The 19,448-nt window shown below is 40.9% G+C and overlaps 1 protein-coding gene across 2 annotated transcripts in view; it reads left to right on the top strand.

Moving 5' to 3' along the window:
• Window positions 1-19,448, top strand: part of PREX2 (phosphatidylinositol-3,4,5-trisphosphate dependent Rac exchange factor 2) — a 295,769-nt gene that overhangs the window by 193,268 nt on the left and 83,053 nt on the right. For both annotated transcript variants that reach the window (XM_075125146.1, XM_048840883.2), the window contains 5 exons: window positions 238-332; window positions 1,399-1,481; window positions 1,851-1,941; window positions 3,670-3,798; window positions 18,314-18,355. In XM_075125146.1, coding sequence (XP_074981247.1) covers window positions 238-332; window positions 1,399-1,481; window positions 1,851-1,941; window positions 3,670-3,798; window positions 18,314-18,355 — 440 coding nt within the window. The remainder of the gene's footprint in view (window positions 1-237; window positions 333-1,398; window positions 1,482-1,850; window positions 1,942-3,669; window positions 3,799-18,313; window positions 18,356-19,448) is intronic.

Raw genomic sequence — 19,448 nt, 5'->3', positions numbered from 1 at the left:
TGAGGTGGGGACAACTGAAGCATCTATTCTGAGAATCTAGCCTTCAGAGTCTTATCAGAAACAAATAGTAGTTCTTGCATATTTTGTATGATGTCATAAACTTAAAGTCAAGGGTAGAGCATTGTAAAAGACCTCGGCAAGAGAGGAAAGTTTAAGAAAAAGGAAAGGCACTATACTTTTTGTGCTTTGATATAGTACATGTACATCATGACATACTATTTTGTTTTGTTTTTCAAGTGATTGCAATAGCAACAGGAACTCCATTGCCTCATTCACCAGCATTTGCAGTAGCCAGTGCAGTTCTTACTTTCACAGTGATGAAATGGACTCAGGTAAGATTAAAAAATACTCTACAAATTCCTCTGTTCATTCCTCTGGAGATAGTTCTTGTTTGTTTTATTCATAGGCATGTCTGTCTTCATCATGGTAAGTGGCAAGAGTATAATATTTCACTTCTGTTTAGTGTATGTTGCACTTTTAGCCTTTCTGTATAACAAAGCCAATTTTCCAATCCAGCTGAAAATATAGTGGATTAGAAAAAGATGTCAGAGACTCATTTTAACCAGCTTTCCACTTTGGCCTGGGCAATGCATTATGTTGCTCAAAAGAAGAGGAATTTTACATAAAAGGGAGTTCTGTCTCAGACAGGAGACAAGACTCTGAATACAAAATACCACTGTGTACAAATGCTGGGGAGAGTAAGACCGCAGAAAGGCACACTCACCATAATGTTCTATTCTATGTCAAGGTTGAACAAATTTAATTTAAATAATCATAGATGCAAATTCTTACCTATTTGCCACTTGATAGTTCCTTTTTAGTTTTAATGCGATATTTATCCCTCTTTAAAAACTACTGAACTATCAGAGCCATTTCATTAGCAATAGCATTAAGATTGTGAAATATTTGCAGGGTCCTTATAAAAATGTTAGGTCAGTGCATTCAGTGACTCTGGTCTAGGTGGTATAAATAGCTAGCTGATATTTCAGCGATCTTGCATTTTTCTTTCAGAGAACTGTGGTCTAGTTGGTGGAACACAGATCAGGGACACCTGATTCCTAGGTTCTGTTCCCAACTTTTACAATATGGCTTGGGCATTTTGCTTAAAGTTTCTGGTCCTTAGTGTATACAAAAGTACAAATAATACAATAGTTACCTACTTCACAAAGGGTGGTGTGTGATTTATTGTACAGATGCCATTTTGTTATTGTTGTTTACTTTTGCTACATTATGAAAATAGTATACAAAAGAATCTCACAGATTAGTGTAAAGAGCTAAATAGAGAAGGTTCTAAAAGCTTAAGCATCAGCTTGTATGCATAGCAGAGTAGCCCAGATCTGTATGATTTTGAAAAGTATGCTGAGACCTGAATTATGATTTAAAATATTTTACACACAGGTGATGAACTTCCCTTAAGTGTTCGGATTTCTCATGATAAACAGGACAAACTTCATAGCTGTTTGGAGCATCTTTTTGGTCAGGTATGAGATTTTTTTTCTTAGACTGCTTAACAGTATTGGTCTATATTCAAACCATCAGGGAAAAACTGGCTGCAGCAAGTGGGTTTTTTTTTTTCTGCTTCTGCTTTCCACTGTTTACTTGAATGATATGTATTTATTCTTTATCCTTTCCTGGGCTACTAACCCAGAATTACTGAAGAGAACAGTTCCTTAGATTTATCCTCACAAATTTTCTAGTCTTGTGTTGTTAGCTACAGCCAACATTTAAATTAGTTACAAACAAATATAAAGTAATCATTTTTTCACTATTCATTTTTTCTCATTCAGAGCAGATCTTTCTAAAATTGCTATGAAAAAGGCAAGCCACTCACAGAACTTTGATCCTAACAGGTAGATTCAATTGTCAATCTTCTGAAAGGACCAGCTGTAATGAGGGCCTTTGAACAAACCAAGTTCTTCACGCCAGGTCGAGGCCTGCAAGGTAACATTTAAAGCTAACTACTAAAATCAACAGGTGGCACAAAGAAATACAGGGCACATTTGTATGAATATATAGTATTTGATTTGGATGTTAAAGAACAACCCAATCTTTTCTGTTCATGTTATGTTCTGGAATAATTGCCATTCAAAATTTTTATTACATAGCTATTACTATTCTTAGCTGGTCCATTTTCACTTTCCTTGCATAAGGCATTTAGGTGTTCTTGAAAGTTAAGCTGAAATTACAGCCTGTGAATTGAATATAAAACTGCTGAGGCTTTGAAGCAAAAAACAGTGTTAACATATTACAAGTGTTTTTCTGATTCATGTTATTTCTGTCCTAGCAACTGAAGCACTTTCTGATTATATTTAACTATTTATTTCTGGCCTTTTCTATCTTTGTGGATTTTTCTTCTTGTAAAATGGTACTTCATAAATAATAAGCAACACTTCAGTGTGAATTCTTATTCTAAATATTAATTATTTAAAATCATTCTAGGTGCAATTTGTGGCCCTGATCTTGCTGAGAGTTATGTACAGGATTAACTTTGGGTCTACAACATGCTTCTATATGTGTAGGTCCAAAGTTAATCATATACATAAGTGTTAAGTCTAAACTTAAACGTGTGTGAAGTGTTTGCAGGATTAGAGCCATTTAGCAGGATTGATACACTTTTAAAAATTGCTACTGAAAGGCTTTTTGGGTGAACTGAGTTTGAAAAAAGACTGTATGGGAGATTGGGAAATACAACTGAATGTTGTGTGGGTAACAGAAATAATGCTACTATAAAATGCTTTGGTTTCTGCTTTCAACTTTCAACAAATAAAATGCATTAATTATAGAGGGTCATTGATCAGATCCTTAGCTTTCATAAATCAGCATAGCTCCACTGAAGCCAGTGAAGCTACACCCTTATACACCAGCTTGTTATCTGACCCTCTGATGCATCATGCCCTTCCACTCACTGACCCTGCAGTGAGTCTGCCCAGAAGTTAATACAGACATAGTGAGATTTCTTTCTAGCAAATATTTACATTTTTAGAACCTTTAAAGTTGTTTATAGGGAAAGGTTGGTATGACCCACAGATGGCATATATTTTTCATTGTTTTCAGACTGAATGCCTCGCAAAATTTTTCATGAGAAACCATTCAGAAAATATTATTTAATTATAAATGTGCAACTAGGTACAAGATATGAAATATCCAATATAAATACTCCAAAAGATATCCATTTCACAAAGATGATTTAGAATGAGAATAAAAAAAAGGGGGGCTGTATATTCTGTGTGACAATGCAGCTTTATATAGATATACCATAATAATGTCAGGGATACTTTTAGTGATCTGAAGGCTAGTCTAGGTTAAACAGCCAAAGTTTCTGTGTTAAGTAAGGAAGATTATTTTTCTGATAATTTTGTTACAGCTTATTGTCCACTATTATATGAATTCTTGAGTGGATGTGATAAAGGTTTAACAAAACACTTAAACTGTGAAACACGTAGTTGAATTCATGTGTTATTTAAATTACTTATTACTGATGTATGTTGACTTTTTGTATGGGTATTTAGTTAATTAAATTATCTGAAAAGGTACAGGTAACGTCACTCAAGACAAAATTTCAGGAAATTGCAGGCACTTCTTAATGTTTAGACTATTCTAAATGTTTAGAAAGAAATACAGTGGATTTCTGAGGTTTAAACTAAAGAGATATTTTTTGCCGTTGCTTAGAGTTTCAGCAGGAAATGGAACCTAAACTTTGCTGTCCAAAGAGATTACGACTTCACATCAAGCAAGATCCTTGGAACCTTCCCAGCAGTGTCCAAAATCTTGCACAGAATATAAGAAAATTTGTTGAAGGTCAGTAAGAAAAACCTAACCCTCAATAAACTCATAGCTAATGAGGGAGAGCGGAGGAAGGATATAACGGGTTTATGTGGTCTATGAGGCAAGGTCTGCAGAGTAGCATGTAGCCAAGAGGAAATTTCTAAATTCCAGCACAGTTTGTATCTCAGTAGCAAGACTAATGGATAGTAGTTTAAATCAGAGATTCTCAAATTATGGGGTACGTCTCGGGAGGTGTGGGCCTGTATCAGGGGAGGTGCCTGTTGCCCGTCTTTTGGCCAGAGTGTGGTGCTGCGTGTCAGAGTGAATCCTGAAATCTGCTCAGCCTGGGAAGGGGCAGAGGGAGCCAGGGCTGCACCCATGGAGAAGTGCAGGAATGGGGGCATACCAGAGGCCAGGGGTACCAGCAGGGGTGAAAGTATCTTAAAGGATTTACCGGTATGCTGAAGTCCTGAGCAGGGGGCGTGACCTCAATTTGAAGAGGCGGGGTCTTTAAATAACCAGGCCCTTTTAATCCAGATTTAAAGGCCCCTGGGCTCCAGCTGCAGTAGCGGCGGCTGGGAGCCCTGGGCCCTTTAAATCACCCCTGGAGCTACTAGCTGCAGAGGCAGCTGGGTGCCCTGGGGCTCAGGGGAGATTTAAAGGGCCTGGGGCTCCGGCCACTGCAGGGAGCCCTGGGCCCTTTAAATCGCCACCCAAGCCCTGCCACCGCTACCCCAGGGCTCTGGCAGCGGGGCTCGGGTGGCTATTTAAAGGGCCCAGGGCTCCGGCCGCTGCAGGGAGCCCTGGGCCCTTTAAATCACCAGCTTGGGGAAGCTGATCTGGTCTGGCATGGCATACCGGCTGTTGCTGGTACACCGTACTGTACCGTACCGGCTTACTTTCACCTCTGGATACCAGGGAAAGCAGCTTGCAGGTGCTACTCTGCTCCACCCAGGGCTATGCTCCCCAGCATGGCCCTGTCTGCTGCAGTGCAGCAGCTCCCCTGCTTCCCCATTTCCCTCCCTCAACATCACAGGACCTCTCATGCCCCCCATTTTATTCCTATGCTGCTGTCTAGCTCATCCAGAGCTCCTCCATCTCCCCTGGTGTACCTCCCTTTGGCTGAAGCACTCCCTGCATTATCCTAAGGGCTCTCCTCCATCCCCATGTGCCTCCTCTTCTCAGCCCTGCCCTGCAGTAATGGTGTTGTAGATCCCCTTCTTCTCCCCAGTCCCCAACCCCATCACAGCCCTGTCCTGCAATATCCTGGGGGATTCGCATCATTCACTGCAGAACTACGGCTAGTTCCTGGGCAGTAGGGCTGGGTGAACTGGACTTACCAGAAGGGTTCTCTTTCTGGTCCTCTAAAGCTGTCCATTTCTGAGTCAGTGCCCCCATCAAGGCAGCAGTCCTTGTGTGAAGTGGGCTCTGAACTCTGCTGAGGTCCTTGGTGTCCCCTTCCTTCCCATTCCCAGGGAAAAGCCAACAGGGGTCAGGGTCCCTGTGGCTGTTTAGGTCAGGTCTCAGGAGGATCTGGGGCCCTGTGCGGTTTCTTTTGGGGTGATGCACTGCCTTCCCTATGGTAACTGTCTAGTTCCAGCTGGTGATAGTGGTGGTCAGTCCTGGCTACTAACTCAGCATCCCCTTCGACTTCCTGCTGCACTGGACCTACACAGAGCTCCAGATGGTTGCTTTCACCTAATAGGCCACATGCACTAAAGGGGGCCCCTGTTCCCTACCTGTAGGCCCAGCATCCATGAGCCCTTCTCTCTTCATCCTTGGGCCCCAGAGATCTGAGGGTCCGGGGAGGTGTTGCACGGCAAGTAGGGATTATGATGACCTAAAATGTTTGTGCAGTTTAATTTTAGCTGCTGCAGTTTGTACTCTTTTTAACAGATCTGCAAGATAACACACCTGTACTCTTACTATAATTATATTGATCAAAGCCCTTCTACTTTATTACTTGTATCATTGCAAAAGATAGGATTTTCAGTTAGTTATTTGTGTTGTCTTAATAAACCGTGGAGAGATGCAATGTTGTTGTTTTCCTTAGTTTAGGGAAGCTCACTATGACAAAATCTGAGAATACCTAATTGAAATAATATCTCAGGGGGTAGCTAAGGAGAGGTGCCAGCAGAAGCGTGAGAAGCAAAAGCAAATATTGTATTGTCTGAGTAACAGGCACCAGGGGAATTCGGACCCTTAGATGAAGATGCCGAGTGATTCCAACACCTATTGTAGTTAGTGGTCCTGATTCTGTTCCCACTGAATTCAATAGGAACGCTAATGTTCAAAGGGAGCATAACAGGCCTGATAGAATGCGAGTGTGCATTTCACAGGACATGCTCAGCACTTTGCAGGACCTGCCTTTTTGAGTGTACTGTTTGATAAGGAAGCAATGGAAAAGAGAAGCTTAAGGGATTTATAAAACTATGCACTGGAATATTGCAACATGCATCTCTTTGTGGGAACCAAAGCCAGCTGTAGATTGCTTCAGTCCAAGGTTAAAATTATTTTGTGAGTACATTTAGCAGCTTCATTTTATTGGCTAATTTCCATGACATCCCATGATGAAACTGCTCAATTTCAGACTACAAAAATAATTTGTGATGTGCTTTATAAATATAAACTTTAAAAACCATAAGAACATAAGAATGGCCATACTGGGTCAGACCAAAGGTCCATCTAGACCAGTATCCTGTCTTCCGACAGTGGCCTGGGGAAGCTGCTGTTACTTATACAGACCTGAGAGCCTGTCTAAGTTGTGATGTTGGTGTCTCCAGCTCTCAAATAGCACAGGATCAGGAGAGCACAAAGCAGGCTTGAAGCAACTTTCAAAGTCCCTTCCCCTGGGCTGCAAGTTTTGTGCTGTGCCTCTGAGTTTCATGCCATTTGTTGTCTCCACAAATGATCAAGGTATTTACAGACAGACTAGCCAGCCTGCAGTTCTATTTCCGACTGAAACTAATATGAGGTTTGATCAGCGAATTTAAAGTTACTTAACCTCCCTTTTGCTCTTTTATTTGTCTGATTCTGAAAGAACAGAAATTGGTCCCTAACTCATTTTTATATTTTTCATTTTAAGACAAAAATTATTTCAAGCCAAAAGGTGAATTGAACTTTCTCCCAGATCTGTATTTCAATGATCAGGCACAAAATACAGGAGTCAGTCAATTAAAAAATTATTCATGGTTTTTCTATTTAGTGTTTTAAAATGTTTTATATTTGCGCTCTGTGTGGCTGGTTGAAAGTCCATTCTTTGTTAGGCCATTAGTGTACTCTTTAAATGAGTGTGTTCAATAGAATTTCAGTTGTAAGTAGGTGAATCTTCATATTTCTACATAAGCAGAAGTTAAGTGACTATATTTAATAGGGAGAAAAGAGGATATTTGTCTCTTGAGTCAGATTTAGGTTTTGTGGTAAGTAGATGAGGAAGCCCACAAACCCTCTTTGGTTACCACCTAAAGAAATGTTGTTTAGTGGTGAATGATGCTCTAGTGGTTGAAAACTTGTTTAACCATTATTGATGTTAAATAAATGAATCCATTTGTTGAAAACTGACTCCAGTGCTTAGATTTTAATAGAAATCTCAGAAGTGGTTGTATTTTCTTGTTGATAGTTCTATTGCCTTGAATACCATGCTATATTAAATTAGAATGATTCACTATTTAAAGCAGATGGAGATATAGGAACCCCACAAAAGTCATGTTTAACTTTTACATTGCATTGTTTTTTAATTTCTGTTGTGTAATAAATAGGAAGAAAAGAGAAATTCTTAATACCTTCAGGATGGTCTTTATAGTCTGTCAATTTTATTATTATTATTGGAATTGGGTGAACACGTCAAAAATATTCATGAATATGCACTCAGATTTTATTAAAATATTTTCCTGGGAAGTAAATAAAAAAAATTATTGTTGACCTATTTATAGAGGTCTGGTTTATTATAGGCTCACGAGTGATCTGACTAGGAGATAATCAGGTTCTTGTCCTGAAATCAGATCACAGAATTAGAGAATGTAGAGAATTCAATAATTTGTAAGGACTCTTGGGGTGTGTGGCAAGAACACTCATGCTGAGGACAAAGCCAAGCTTTAGAGATTTTTATTAAAATAAAGGAAAAAGTCATCAAAGCTCCAAACCATAGAATCAAAAAGAAATAATACAGTTCTATGGGTACCTATGGTATCATTCCTTACAAAAGCTACTTTAGGCTAGCATACTTATACCCTTTCTTGGTGACCTGGTGATGGGAGACAAAGGACCAGCCTTGTCTCTGGCATGCCAAATGAGTCCGATCGTCCAGGTTCCTCAGTGCTGAGATGGTGGAGAGAAGGCTTAAATGTAGAGTATCTAAGCTATACTGCAAAATCTAAGCTGGTAGCTAAACAAAATAGGAACTAAAAGAACGAAACTCCACATGGTGGTTTGCCCTCTTAGAGGGTTTTGGCACTATCCTCAATATTCATGTCAGTGCCCAACCTTCCATGCCCAAATCTTATTTCCTCACCCACATAAGTCTTCGGGTACACTTACTCTATAAGCTAGTGATATATATCTCATTCCTGAAACCTGTTACCTTTGGCCTGAACCGTTACTTCCATGTTCTTGTGGTGTACATTGTGGTTACTGGTATGTCTCAGAATTTTAGTAAACACATTTAATTCTTCAAAGTCTAAAAGTGTAACCAGTAGGCCATTTACCTATGCCAAAGGTTACAAGCACTCATGCTAACTTGCTCTAGCTAATCATACAGGATACAGGTCTGTAGGTTCTTTGCGTTACAGCCAAATATAATGGAGCAATGTCTACTGAAATTATTCAATACAAAAATATAAGCCAAAATAATAGAATCAAACCAATAAAGAGAAAACAGGATATATAATTTAGCAAGCTAGCAGGCTAGCCCTATGGGCTACAGTCAAAATCTCTTACTATAGAAATTTTTATCCTATAATATGGTTAACTAGAAGAGGGGAAAATCTGGCAGTATAAGTCAGCCTTGAAAGGCTAATAAATGGAGGGAATTTTTAGGAGGAATGTGAGACTGAATGAGGCACAGGTTCAAGAAGGATATTACTAGACCCTAGGTAATTGGCTCAAGAAAAGGTGACAACTCATTTGTGGGAGAAAGTGGCTAGACGTACCAAGTTGTCAGACCAGGGAGTAGCAGATGAGACAAATTGTGAGCAGTAGCTGACCTGTGCAGATGCCTGAAGATGAAGAGTTTGAATTTGATGTGGAAGAGGTCAGAAGCCAATGCAGGGATTAAGGGAATAACATTTTCAAAGAGGCAGAAAAAGAGGATTAATTTAGCTGCAGTATGTTAGATGGACATGAGGGCCATACCATGAGAATCAGCCAACCCAGAGAGAAGGAAGTTGCAATAGTTCAGGTCAGATGACTCAGATAGGAGCCAGGATGTTAGCAAGAAGTCTGGAGAGGGAGGGACATTTTACAGTACTATTAAGGAAAATGTGACAGGGCTTAATAGCCTGGATGTGGTGGAAAGCAGAGAAAGAAATTGAATATAACAGTAAGGGTGCATTATTAGGGTCCTCAATGGTCTGTAGAGTTTTCTACAGAGATGAAAAGGGGAAGGACTGTGAAAGGTCTCTGAGAAAAGATTGAGTTCTGTTTTTGCATTGTTCACTTGGAGTTGGTGACTAGATATCCAGGAAAAAATCGGAAGATCATTGATTCTGACACCAAAAGTTTCTGGGTCCAGGAGTCAGAGAGGCAAATGTACTGGGACATAATGAGGCTTTTCAGGCAACAAACACAAATGCTGAAGTATCTTGCTAACCTACAGGTCCAACAGTCATGTGCTCACCTTCCTTTACAGTCAATGGGGAACTTCATTTTAGCAGCTCCCTACATTTCCCCGCCCCCACAACTTTCTGTGTGTCATCGTGGACCACAACCCTTCCTTCACCACTCCACATGGGTGGACAGTAAGTAAAACTACAGCTTCACATACACTGAACTGTGAGAACCATAGTTGGTGTTTGTTTGGCTGAAATTGGCTGAAATGGACACACATGTTTTCTAATGTTCTATTTTTAAAGTTCTATTCCAAGTTTGCTCTGTATTGTTTTTTAATTGCACATTATTTTTGCACTGTTTTTGTTACACAATCATTTTTTACTTTTGGAAATTTCATCTTTATTGCTTCATAACAGATGCAGCAAAATGCCTGGTTCTACTGAAAGCACACATTAATTGTACTTGAACAGGACCACAGGACTATAGGTTTCAGTGCAAAACACATAATTATAAATGTACAATAAGCACCACATAATTCATAGGTTCATTAAAAGAGACAATGTGATATTCATAAATGTATACCAAGCACTAAACTGTTCCTACCAACTCCCCAAACTTCAGGACCTGGTAGAGCACTGTCCAGCACAGCACATTACTATGTTGATGGATAAGTGCCCTTTCAGGACCTCCCTGAGCAGCATAGCTCCATGGTGAATTCTTGTGGTGGCCCTTGTGTCTGGCTATTCAAAGTCAGCAGGCAACTGCTCCACCTTTGCTCTTTCCAGCTTGCCTCACAGATATTATGCAGGACACCACAGGCAGCTGCAACCATTGGGATCTTTTTCTCAGTGAGATAGAATCTAATAAACAAACATTTCCAACACCCCTTCAGTCTACTGAAAGCACATTCAATTGTCATTCTGCACCTGCTGAGACAGTAGTTGAATCTTTCCTTGGCATTGTCAGGATGGCCAGTATATGGCTTCATGAGCCAGGGAAGCAAAAGATAGGCTGGATCACCCAGGATCACTATTGGCTTTTCAAGATTGCCAACAGTAATCTACTGGACAGGAAAGAATGTCCTGGCTTGCAGCTGTCTGAATAGTCCTGTGTTCTTAAACATGCAAGTGTTATGCATCTTCCCTGAGTAACCCACATTGATATCGGTAAAGCATCTCTGATGATCTACCAAAATTTGAGTAACCATAGAAGTATAGCCCTGTCTATTGATGTACTGTGTTGCAAGGTGGGCTGGTGCCACAACAGGGAAATGTGTGCCTTTGGTATGGTGTTCACCCCACACAGGACTGGAAGGGGTTAAGATGCCAGGTAGACCTGTTAACTCCACAAGCTGCACCTGGAGGAAGAGCCAGGGGGCAGGGATTGATTGCAAGCAGGCTCAGCTGGGAAGGAAGAGGCGAGGCCTATAAAACCAGGAAACTGGCAACAGATGGGGGCTGCAGTCACTCCCTGGGAGAGGAGAGGAGAGGAGAGGTGTGGTGTGTTTGGGCTGGAAAACCCAGAGAAGGGGGGTGGCCAGGAAGGTAGGGAAGGACTCAGGGAAAATCAGTCAGGTGTAGACGGGAACAGACTTTGACTTCTGGATAGAGGGTCCCTGAGCCAGAACCCAGAGTAGAGGGCAGGCCCGGGTTCCCCTGCCAGCCACTGAGGGAGTGGCACTATAAGGCAATGAATGGGAAAATTGCCTAGGACTGCTGAAGGAAGACTTTGGTACCCCAGAAGGGGGAAACACACTGAGTGACTGGCTAGAGGGCTGAGTTATGAAGAGGACGCTGCGGTTCCTGGAGTGAGAGAGGGACTGCAGACCAGAGAGAGAGAGAGACGGAGAGACAGAATGCAACTGTGGGAGGGGCGTTGACTTGGTGAGCTATTCCTCAAAACGATCAGGTGGAGGTGCCATCCTAGTGGTGAGTGCACCACCCTGTCACAGTGACGTCTGTCACCTCACCACAGTTCAAGAACTCCGTAGCTGCAAATCCATGCACAATGCCCTGCACATTGCCTAGTATCGCAGTCTTGCACAGCAGGATGCTATTGATGGCCTTGCACACTTGCATGGCAACAGCTTCTCCTGTGAATTTTCCAACTGCAAAATGACTTCCCACTGACCAGTAGCAATCTGGCATTGCAAGCTTCCATATTGTGACTGCCACTCGCTTCTCGACTGTCAATGCGCAGGTCTCATTCTCATGTCCCAGCACTGGGGGGCAGGGTTGAGTTTGGGACATAGATGCAGGAAGGTGGCTTTTTACATCCAAAAGTTCTGTAGTCACTGTTGTCTCAGACCTGCATTACAATGTGATCCCACCTGACAGTGCTTGTTTCTCGGGTCCAGAAGTGATGCTCCACTGTATGCAACTGCTCCAAGAATGCCACCAACAATCTTGAATTGATTTTCTTTGTGTCTTTTAGCAATCTGTCCTCAAAGAAATCATCATGTGCGCTGTTGTTGAGGTACTTCTGTGACTGCAAATACTGGAGGACCGATAGTCCTGTGCCATGTTCATGTCAGTAGTGCAGAGCTGTACTGGCTCCATGCTCCTGTCAGATGGTGGGCAGCAAAAAGTGTCACATGGGTTTGTGGGATTTAAAATACAGTAGTAAAAATTATGGGATTGGGATAGAGAAAGTTGAATGATGGCTACTTGTCCCCCTAAATCCCAAAGTTCCCTGCACGACTCATTTCTGCTCCACAACATATTGCGAAAATCCCCCAAAAGGCATTGCACTGGAGGGTGGCTCTTGGCACACTGGGATACCTACCCATGGCACACCACATTTTGTCTTGACACGAGCGTTTCTTGTGAGTACGCAAAGCGCTGATGCAAACAGCCAAGTATGCACATGCAGGAGCAATGGAGTAACTGTGGCAGCTTTACACCAATGTAGCTTGTGTCATCCAAAGTTTGGAACATAGACATGGCCTAATTCCTTTGTGCTCCTGTTTGGGGCAGTGTTTGCAATTAGCTTTGCAACAAGGCCATCTGGACAAAACATCAGCTTATGGCCATGGCCATACTTATGGCCAGGCCTACATGTGGTTGTGAAATCATAGCACTGCAGTTTCTCCTACAATCTGGCAAGCCTGTCTCAGGATTTCTGAATCTATAGAGCCATTGCAGGGAAGCATGAACTGTCCTGACCATAAACTTCCTCCCATACAAATCATGATTAAAATGTTCTATCGATTTTAATGAGAGCTAGGAGTTCTGTTTAGGGATGCAATTATTTCAGAAAAACGTAGACTTTTGTAATAATAAGCTACGATCTCTCAGGTCACTTGTGTTCTTATGTTAATACTGCCCCAAATTGAAAGCATTAGCATCTGTGTCCAATGTGAAAGGAGGTTTAAATCATGGGTAGGCCACAACAGTTCAGTCACCAGAGCCTTTCAACCCTGGAAATGCTTCATCACACACTGCTGACTGCTGAAATGTTTTCCCTTTTTCACTTAACCTATGCAGTGTTTTTGCAATATTGGCAAACCCACAAGTGAATCGTCTGTAAAGGGAGCCATAGCCCTTTAAAACACTGCACATCTGAGAGTGTCTGGAGAGTTGACCAGCTCTATACAGCCTCAGTTTTCTTTTTGTCGGTGAAGATTCCCTCCTCACTAATTATGTGCCCAGGGTACATTACCTTTTTGCAACAACTCACATTTCTTTGGGCTCCATTTCAAAAAGGCTGCCTTCAGCTTATCAAAGACCATTTGTAAATTCTTTAGTTCCTGTTCCTGTTAGTGGTCTAAGAACGTAACATAAGAATGGCCATACTGGGTCAAACCAAAGGTCGATCTAGCCCAGTATCTCGTCTTCTGACAGTGGCCAAAACCAGGTGCCCCAAGAGGAATGAACAGATCAGGAGATCATCAAGTGATCCATCCCCCATTGCCCATTCCCAGCTTCTGGCAAACAGAAACTAGGGACACCATTCCTTTCCATCCTGACTAATAGCTATTGATGGACCTATCCTCCAGGAACTTATCTAGTTCTTTTATGAACCCTGTTATAATCTTGGCCTTCACAACATCCTCTGGCAAAGAGATCCACAGGTTGATTGTGCAGTGTGTGAAAAAACTACTTCCTTTTGTTTGTTTTAAACCTGCTGCCTATTAATTTCATTTGGTGACCCATGGTTATTGTGTTATGAGAAGGAGTAAATAACACTTCCTTATTTACTTTCTCCACACCACTCATGCATTTTATAGATGTCAATCATATTCCCCCTTAGTCATCTTTTTTCCAAGCTGAAAAGTCCCAGTCTTATTAATCTCTCCTCATATGGCAGCTCTTCCATACCCCTGATCATTTTTGTTGCCCTTTTCTGAACCTTTTCCAATTCCAGTGTATCTTTTTTGAGATGGGGTGACCACATCTGCACGCAGTATTCAAGATGTGGGCGTACCATGGATTTGTATAGTGGCAATATGATATTTTCTGTTTTATTATCTATCACTTTCTTAATGACTCCCAACATTCTGTTCACTTTTTTGACTGCTGATACATATTGAGTGGATGTTTTCAGAAAATTATCCACAATGACTCCAAGATCTCTTTCTTGAGTGGTAACAGTTAACTTAGACTCCATCATTTTATATGTATATTTGGGATTATGTTTTCCAATGTGCATTACTTTGCATTTATCAACATTTAATTTCATCTGCCATTTTGTTGCCCAGTCATCCAGTTTTGAAAGATCCTTTTGTAGCTCTTTACAGTCTGCCTGGGACTTAAATATCTTGAGTAGTTTTGTATCATCTGCAAATTTTGCCAGCTCACTATTTATCCCTTTTTCCAGATCATTTATGAATATGTTAAATAGGACTGGACCCAGTACAGACCTTGGGGGACACCACTATTTACCTCTCTCCATTCTGAAAACTGACCATTTATTCCTACTGTTTGTTTCCTCTTTTAACCAGTTACCAATCCTTGAGAGGACCTTCACTCTTATCCCATGACAGCTTACTTTGCTTGAGAGCCTTTGATGCGGGACCTTGTCAAAGGCTTTCTGAAAATTTAAGTACACTGGATCCCCCTTGTCTACATGCTTGTTGATCCTCTCAAAGAATTCTAGTAGATTCATGAGGTATGGTTTCCCTTTCCAAAAACCATGTTGACTCTTCCCCAACAAATTATGTTCATCTATGTGTCTGACCATTTTGATTTTTACTATACTGTAGTTTCAACCAGTTTTCCCAGTACTGAAGTCAGGCTCACCGGCCTGTACTTGCCAGTATCACCTCTGGAACCCTTTTTTAAACATCTGATGTGCCTCATCCCTTTTTGCTCCTGGTAATTGGTGAGGTGGCTGTTTAATTGGTCGTTTTCTCCCAGAATCAATCTCGCCTTGGACCAGTGCAGTAAAACCTGTTGGGCCCAGTCCGATTCAACAACTCCTAATTCCTAACCAGAAAGTCTTGACTTAGATTTTTCTGCTGCTACCCATTTAAGCTGGAACAAGCCCAGTTGAAGCAGGGGTGGATTAGAGTTTTTTGGGGCCCCTGGGCCAGAGCAAGCAGGGTCCCCTCCTTATAGCTTCTACGTGCAGTCCCGTCCCACCCCCCCACACTGACCCCACGCCGCTCCTGCTGGGGAAAAGAGGTCGGGGCGCGGGGGCTTGCCCTGCTTTGCCTGCCCAGCACCCTGACCCTGCTCTTCGGCAGAAGCACTGGGCAGGCAAAGCAGGTCGGGGTGTGGGGGTGCCCATTTTCCGGGAGCCCCCAGGTGGCCAGGGCCCCTAGGCATAGGCCCTGTTGACCCAGTGGCTAATCCACCACTAAGTAGAAGCTCTTGGAGTTCACCTTCATCCCTTCCCCCTTATAGTCTTTTTTAATACCGGGTCCACTGGCTCATATTTCACAGCTGCCATTCCCTTTTTTACAATTTGCTGCTTGTCAGAAACTTTCAGCAAATGAACAGGGATCAGTCCTTGTTACAGATCACCAGGAGCTTTCCTGCCTCTTCCTTTCTCTGTTCTTGTCTGTTCTCGGTTTGTGGGTGATCTCTCTCTACCCAACACAATACTCATGCAAAAGCTCTTGGGCAGGTTCACACACACCATTTGTCTTAAGTGGGGGCTTATGCTTAAATTTATGTTAATTAGAGGGTGAGTTAACACCTATCAATCTCAACCCATAACAAGGTTTCACCCAGCTCATAAGAGTGGGAATTATCAAGACATAAGAACATAAGAGCTGCCATACTGTGTCAGACTATGGTCCATCTTACCCATTTCCCTGTCTCTGACAGTGCCCCATAAACTCTGGTATGGGCGAGCATACAGAACAAAGCAATTGTGGCATGATCTACCCCTGTCTTCCACTCCTGGCTTCTGGTAGTCAAAGGTTTAGTATCGGCCCAAGTGTGGGGTTTCATCCCTGACCATCATGGCTAATAGACATTGATGGACCTATCCTTCATAAATGTATCCAGTTCTTTTTTGAACCCAGATATACTTTTGGCCATCACAACATCTCATGGTAATCCATTCCACAGCTTAGTTGTGTGAAAAGGTACTTTCTCTTGTTTGTATTAAACCTGCTGCCTATTAATTTAACTGGGTAACCCCTGGGTTTTGTATTGTGTGAAAGGGTAAATAATACTTTTCTAATAACTTTTTCCACACCATTTATGATTTTAGAGACCTCTATAATATCCCCCACTTTGTCATCTCTTTTTTTAAGCCATTCCATACCCCCGTTTATCTTTATTGTCCTTCTCTGAACTTTTTCCAGTTCCACTATATCCTTTTTGAGATATGGTGACAAGAATTGGATGCAGTATTCAAGGTGTGGGCACACCAGGGATTTATATAGTAGCTTATGATATTTTCTGTCTTATTTTCTATTCCTTTCCTAATAGTTCCAAACATACTGTTAGCCTTTTTGACTGCTGCTGCGCATTGAGCAGAATTTTTCCGCAAACTATCCATGGTGACTCTGAGATCTTTTTATTGGGGTGGTAATAGCTAATTTAGAACCCATAATTGTATATGTATAGTTGAGATTGGAAAAAATAATGTGCTTTGCCCTTATCAACATTGAATTTCATCTGCCATTTTGTTGCCCAGTCACCAAGTTTTGTGAGATCCCTCTGTAACTTCTTGCAGTCTGCTTTGGACTTAACTATCTTTAATAATTTTGTATTGTCTGCAAACTTTGCCACTTCACCATTCCTCTCCTTTTCCAGATCATTAATGAATATGTTGAACAGCACAGGTCCCAGCATAGATCCTTGGGTGAGCCTGCTCTTCACTGCTCTCCATTGTGAAAACTGACTATTTGTTCCTACCCTTTGTTTCCAATCTTTCAACCAGATACTGATTAATCAGGGATGTTCTCCCTTATTCCATGGCTACTTAGTTTTCTTAAGAGCCTTTGGTGAGGGACCTTGTCAAAGGCTTTCTGAAAATCCAGCTACACCGTACCAATTGGATTACCCTTGTCTACATGCTTGTTGATTCCACCAAAGAGTGCTAGTAGATTGGTGAGGCATGACTTCTGTTTACAAAACCATGTTGACTCTTCCCCCAGCAAATCATGTTTACCTATGTGACTGATAGTTCTGTACTGTACTAAGACAGTAGAAAAGTAGTAGAAAAGATGGGTAAATTAAAAACTCAATTTTTAAGGAGAGCAAACTTGAAAGCAATTTTTACAATAGCATGTAAGTGGTTTCTCCTCATATCATATGTTGTTTTTTGTGCCACACACAGTGTACTCTATCTGACTAATAAAAGGCTGACACAGAAACCATCTGAGGTTCTCTTCTGATCCAAAGTAAATAATTTGCTATACAAATAAACTGAAAAGTTTTTCTTGCCTAGAGAAACATTATGAAGCAGAGATAGATTATAATAAAGAGGATAAGGGAAAGTTGTTGCAGCCTGTAATTCTAACATAAGCAGGAGAACATTATTTATAGAAACTTTAAATGCTTTTGAATTCAGAGATTCAACAAATCCCATCTGTAATGAGCTGCAAGAAATAGCCTCAACACTGCTACATACTTCAGACTATAAAATAAAATTTTAAAAATGCAAATGTTAGCTCAAATTTTGGGCCTGCATTACTCAATGTACTTTTGACATTACTTGACCATAATTATTGTTGTTTACTAAAAGCACAACATAATTTAAACAGTTATGAAAAGTTTAAAAGTTTTCTTACTGTGTTGCCTTGCTTCAGGTCATAAAAATATTTAACTCATACTAAATTTTTGTACAACAAAACAAAACCAAAATCCCTAAAACTGAGATTGCAATGGAATGAAAATGCTCCAGAGATAGATTTCTCATGATGTATTGATATACAACATGTGAACATTGATTTTGAGATTTAAGAATAAAATGGAGGAAATGATTAAAATAGGGCTCGTCTTCTGTGAGCAGAACTGAAATGAGCTGGAATTCCGTGTTCAAAGGGTTTGGGGTGTTAAGTGAATAGCAATATAGACTGACCCTGCAGCTGCCTTTGCGTGGATGGACCTGTGCCTCTGCGCAGTGCTGGTATGTGGGATCCTTGTGTCTGGGGTTCCACACAGGCACAGGAGTTCCACCGACATGGTTCTCTTTACAGGATCAGGGACTTAGAATATGACTAATTTTCTCATCAAGTGAGATGTAAAATTAAGTTAACTGTCATGGAAAATTAATCTGATTACGCTGTCTGATTACTGTAAAATCAGAATCTGCATATGCATTATGATATAGGGGATATTTTTGACTATGTCCTAAAACTTTGTGTGTGTTTTTTTTCCAGAGGTGAAGACAAGGATACATTTGGCACTCCTTGAATATACAGGTACTTTTAATGGGCTAGTTTCAGTCTGAGGTTTGGTTTTTTGTTTTCTTTTTGAAGCACTAGAATGTCTCTTCACAGATGTTTTATATTTGTGTTATGAACCCAGAGAAGGGGTAAGTGGAAGGGAGGAATAGAGGAAGGGAAGATCCCAAATCCATTGACCACAACTTGGAATGTGAAGTTTTACCCTTACTATGTACACTAAGCGTTCCCGAAGGCAATGGCAATTTTAAATGAAAACTCTAGTAAGTGAGAGACAATACAAACTAAATATTTATGTTTGGTTTTCAAAATAACATCCCTCACTTATTTTGGATCTCAGCAGGTGAAGTGGCTGCCAAAGCACTGAACTGGTACACAATATTTTTGCTATCTTTTCTCCTCTGCTTTTCTGTACCTATCTTAATTTTCCATCATTTCCTTTCTCCCTTTCCTTTTCTTTCCTCTCTATCTCCAGCTTCCCCTGGCCCTAGTTTCCTTGTTGTTCTCGTCTTTCCTGCCTATCCCTGTCCCTTCTCTTTTTTAACCTAATTCTTCAGAATATGATGGATTTAAAAAAATTATCACCCTGCTTTTTGGCAATGGCCTGCATTTTCCATGGACTACTTTGCCACAATTTCACACATTGGTAACAACATGAAATATGCAAACGTATTTACAAAATAATGAGTAAAGGGGCATTCAATATTTAGGAGAGAATGCTCATGGCAGAAGAGTGTACAAGGCAATCTGCAGCTTTCGCAGATGGTTAAATTGCAAGTGAAGCAGAGACATTTGACTATAAAAAGCCAATTATTGTTACCATACTCCAACACCGTGCAAATGTATTCCTGTTATACAATTTAGACAAACCACAGCATTAAATAAAAGAAAAGTAAAGGTCCTTTCTTTTAAAGTTTGGGCTTATAATTATTAATAATTGTACAAAAGTTTTAAATGGAGTGGCCAGTGCAGAGAAGGAGTGACATAATTGGACACCTGAAGGGCATGATTTTAAAAACTCCTATTTTGCAGATACAATTAATGGAAGGCACAAATGATAGCAAATAGACTCCTAGCTATAAGACTGTATATGCAAATCAGATGTCTACAT

The sequence above is a fragment of the Caretta caretta genome, chromosome 2, assembly GCF_965140235.1.
Source record: "Caretta caretta isolate rCarCar2 chromosome 2, rCarCar1.hap1, whole genome shotgun sequence".
NCBI lineage: Eukaryota > Metazoa > Chordata > Testudines > Cheloniidae > Caretta > Caretta caretta.
The sequence above is the reverse complement of the archived record's forward strand: the minus strand, read 5'-3'. Positions and strand labels throughout refer to the sequence as shown.